The following is a 4,008-nucleotide window of genomic DNA, read 5'->3' as shown; positions in this document are numbered from 1 at the left end:
TACACTGCACTTATTAGTACACACTACCTGAGTGCCACAGCGGTACAGGTCTGTACGGAAAATGTAGTGTGTGCCGTTAGTTGAAGCACCACAGTTCTGGTCAGGCTCCCAGTGAAGGTTCCCCAGGTTGATGTCAGTCAGTTGATCCTCAGGAATCGACAGCTCCATGAAGTCGTTGGTGCAGGTGGTGGAAGCTGAATGCAAAATCCACACAAAGTGCAAATAATTCGAACAAGATGCTTGATACAAAAAACAACAACAATATGCCTGATTACAAGATGGCAGCCATTTTGGATTTTCCGGGGGTAATTCCACCAAAACGAGGCGACGTATGCCTAACGTTGCATGATTGATTAATGACAAAACCTCGACAGCAGTCTGATTCTTGTCCAAAATGTTGAAAAATATAATATTACAAAATTGAAAATACCTCAAGCATGAAAATAATATCCTGACATTAAACGCTATATCTATATCATTTTCATACAATTTTACAAAAACTGTTTTTGCCATGTTCGTGTTTGCCTATCTTCCAAATACCGCAAGCGTAGAATTACCTTAATTCTATCATCGTTTCGTTACAGTGTCTTCCTATCGTACATGTTGATAATGTATTCATACTCATATTGTAAACCAGTGTCTTTTTCAAAGATACAAATACGATGCTTGGAAGTCCTATCATTTGACCGGTTTACAGCATTTTTAAATTCATGATGAAAAGTTGTCTCGTTCAAATGATTAGAGTAAATTCGTTCTTTCATAGGTTATCACATTCCAAAGCTTTCAGAAGGCATCGGCAGTTTCTGCTAGGGTGATTCAATGTACTAGCTATATTACATTACGCTAGAGCCTGAGAGCTCTCTGCCACCAGAGAGCACCATTATAGATTTTCAATAAACTCAGGAGTTTCTGCGATTTTATACATAGGAGAATTTTATTTCAATGTATCTTAAAAAAATGAGTCCTTTATGAGGTATTGACAATCATTTTACTTACCTGACAGTTCATTTGCAGGTGTTGGTACTGTGTAGGACAGAAGTAAATTTAGCTGAATAATAACTCAATATATGTATTACACAAATCATAAATATGCATGTGCAACTTCTCAAGTTATGCTGTCAACAAAAAAAATATTAAACAAACACGCACAGATACGGCAGCTAAAATACGACCTTCTTGTCAAAGGAAAAATGGTTAAATACGTTAATGTAGAGTTAATGTATATTTGTAAGTATCAAATCGCAACATACCGTGTAACGCATATGAGCAGACATTTGTGGAAATCATGTCAATCTTTGTGGCGAGGGCGTTGAAATTGTTCAGCTCAATCACGTTGTTCTGTTTGTTGTTGGCAATCTGTAGGAGTTGTCCATGATCGAATTTGCCAACACCGATGGCGTACACCTCAACACCAGCGGCGACCAGATCCCGAGAGGGTCCCGACACGGAGTCACTTGATTTCCCGTCCGTCAACACGATTATTACCTGTGGTAGAAAGTGAAAACATTTGAATCTCTTGACTGTAATGATATTAACAACGTAACGCCATGTTAAGGTGCACTATCACTAACTGCACTTGCGTCACGCTTGCGGGGTTCGAAAGATACTCAACGAATTTCTGAAATAAAGAACGAATTTTCTTATTTTTTGTGTATTTCATCGTCTTCTGAGTCATACTTTACGTATTATGCAATACCTAAATCTTAAAAAGTCGGAAAAACAACAACAATCACGTTGTGAACGAACCCTGCAGTGCCAGTGAGACAAGCTTGACGCAAGTGCGATGAGAGTGCACTTTTACTTACTATAGATGTCAATTTATCTTTACCCTTAGGCTAGTTAAAATAACTACATATTACATATATACTTACTTTCGGAACATTTCCTTCCCTCCATGCTGCGTACTGACGGACGTACTTTAGAGCAGCCCCGGTATTCGTGCCGCCTGACTGGTAGGAGATGCCGTTAATGGCGCTGACGGTAGACGGTTTGTTCACTTTGTTACCCAGGTTAAACACCAGGCTGAGGAAAAGACAGTTTGGAAATAGTCACTAATAATTTGATGCACATGATAGTGCTTTATAATTAAAATAAACAGATGCATTCTAATCTCGACAACCTATTTTGATAAGGATGTTTGTATGGCACATCGCTAAACTTTATTCCTACACAAAGGTGCATACGTATCAGATTTTTTTTTTTTTTTTTTTTTTATTGCAACAGATAAATACATAACATGATGGCGACACACTCAAGCTCAACATGCTTATTTTCGTGCCGTCATCAGGAACAAACTGAGAGTACAAAAGAACATTGAAACAAATACAGACAAGCAAAGCATATAACAAAAGTAATGTTAAGTAACACCATATAACAAAATCATAGAACATAAGAAATTACATTTGAGTTTTGGTGGATATTCGGACAGGTACTCCGGGCCAAGCTGGTAGGATAGAGATTCACTTATTCAAATCTTTTTGTTTCTTTTATGAATGATTGTACATGCTGTAGAAGTTTTGTGTTAATTGAGTTGGATAGAAATGCGGACCCTCGAATCATTAAATGGACTAAATCATTATCCGAGAGATTGTCCATGTTAATAGCAAATCCAACCAGCTTATGCAAGTTGCTGAGGAGGGAGATACGGTATTGGGTGTAGTTGGGGCAGTACAAAAAATAATGATGAATACTTTCACAATGATGGCCACAGGCGCAAGCACTACTAGTAACAAGATTGCGAGAGTACAAGTTGGAGTTTAAACTATAAGTACCTAGGCGGAAACGAGTGAGAACAGCGCAAGTGAAACGAGGACCTATGCTGAAGTATGGAACAGAGACAGGGCGCACGGATTTGACCATTTTTTTCTTAAAGTGAGGAAGACTTAAGGAACGATCTGCTAGGGTAAGGTTGTTCCAATGATACGTTGCATAGGGAATGAACGATTTCTTATAGCGGGTTGTGGTACATTTTAGTGACAGAAAGTCGTTTTTATTACGAAGGTCATAGGAAGCAGAGTCTGATACTAAGGGTGGTATCAAATCATTTAGATATTGTCGAGTATGGCCATGAACGATTTTATAGAATAAAATAAGAGTCTGAATGTGTCGGCGGTCGGATAGTTTTTCCCATCCCAGTTCAGTAAGTAGAGAAGAGTATGAGGACCCCCTGATGGCACCAGCTACAATTAAAGAACATTCGTATTGTATACGTTCAATGAGATTCGAGTCTGAAGTAGTGCAACCGTGCCAGACTACGCCACCATATTCAAGTAGAGGACGGATAAACGATTTATATATAATTTCCAGAACTTTGCGAGGGAGCTTAAATTTGAGTTTACTGAAGACTGAGACTTTTTTAGATGCGTTTGCTAGCATTTTAGATATATGAGTATTCCATGTCATAGTAGCTGAAAGATGGACCCCGATGTGTTTATGACAATTAACAGATTTGATTTGTACACAGATTTGTATCAGATTTTTAAAGACTATTATCATATAGCCAGGCGCCGCGGACCAATCAGAAGGCCCCGTTCCACGTTGGTTATGACACCGTAACACGTAGATTCAGGCCAGGCAGGTGGGTATCGCTCCCCTGATTGGTCAGAATGCACGTGTTACGGCGTCATGCGTCAGCAGAAAGGAATGCTTTGTACAGTGTGCAGTCCATGTTAGAGTTACATGGGAACCAAGTCTCTTAATGATCTTGTGATGGTCCAGTTGCATTTAACAAGTAACATAATGAATCAACATCTTTGTTAGTATTTAAATCCTTGAAACCGACCTTGATCCAAACATTATTACTGTTCACATTCCTTCAAATTTATTGAATAAGTACAACTATAACTTATGATTAAATAGCAGCACACGTGTCCCAGCAGAAGGGAATTTGTCATTATGTCAAGCCTTGGAAGTCTTGAATAAAGGATGTATGTATTATAAAGGAATTTGTTGCTTAAATGGGTCAGTTTGTGGAGGCCATATGATAATAACGTTAATGCCCCGCCTTAT

The 4,008-nt window shown here is 38.6% G+C and overlaps 1 protein-coding gene across 1 annotated transcript in view; it reads right to left on the bottom strand.

The window, feature by feature from the left end:
- The window catches only part of LOC118422945 (vitrin-like), a 17,069-nt gene that overhangs the window by 5,244 nt on the left and 7,817 nt on the right, over nt 1–4,008 (bottom strand). Inside the window, exons 6-9 of the mRNA XM_035830832.1 lie at nt 1,872–2,022; nt 1,251–1,485; nt 997–1,023; nt 4–194 (exon numbers count right to left, since the gene is read on the bottom strand). Coding sequence (XP_035686725.1) covers nt 4–194; nt 997–1,023; nt 1,251–1,485; nt 1,872–2,022 — 604 coding nt within the window. The remainder of the gene's footprint in view (nt 1–3; nt 195–996; nt 1,024–1,250; nt 1,486–1,871; nt 2,023–4,008) is intronic.

Source organism: Branchiostoma floridae, chromosome 9 (assembly GCF_000003815.2).
Source record: "Branchiostoma floridae strain S238N-H82 chromosome 9, Bfl_VNyyK, whole genome shotgun sequence".
Taxonomy (NCBI): domain Eukaryota; kingdom Metazoa; phylum Chordata; class Leptocardii; order Amphioxiformes; family Branchiostomatidae; genus Branchiostoma; species Branchiostoma floridae.
Note: the sequence above shows the minus strand (reverse complement) of the source record. Positions and strands in the feature narration are given on the sequence as shown.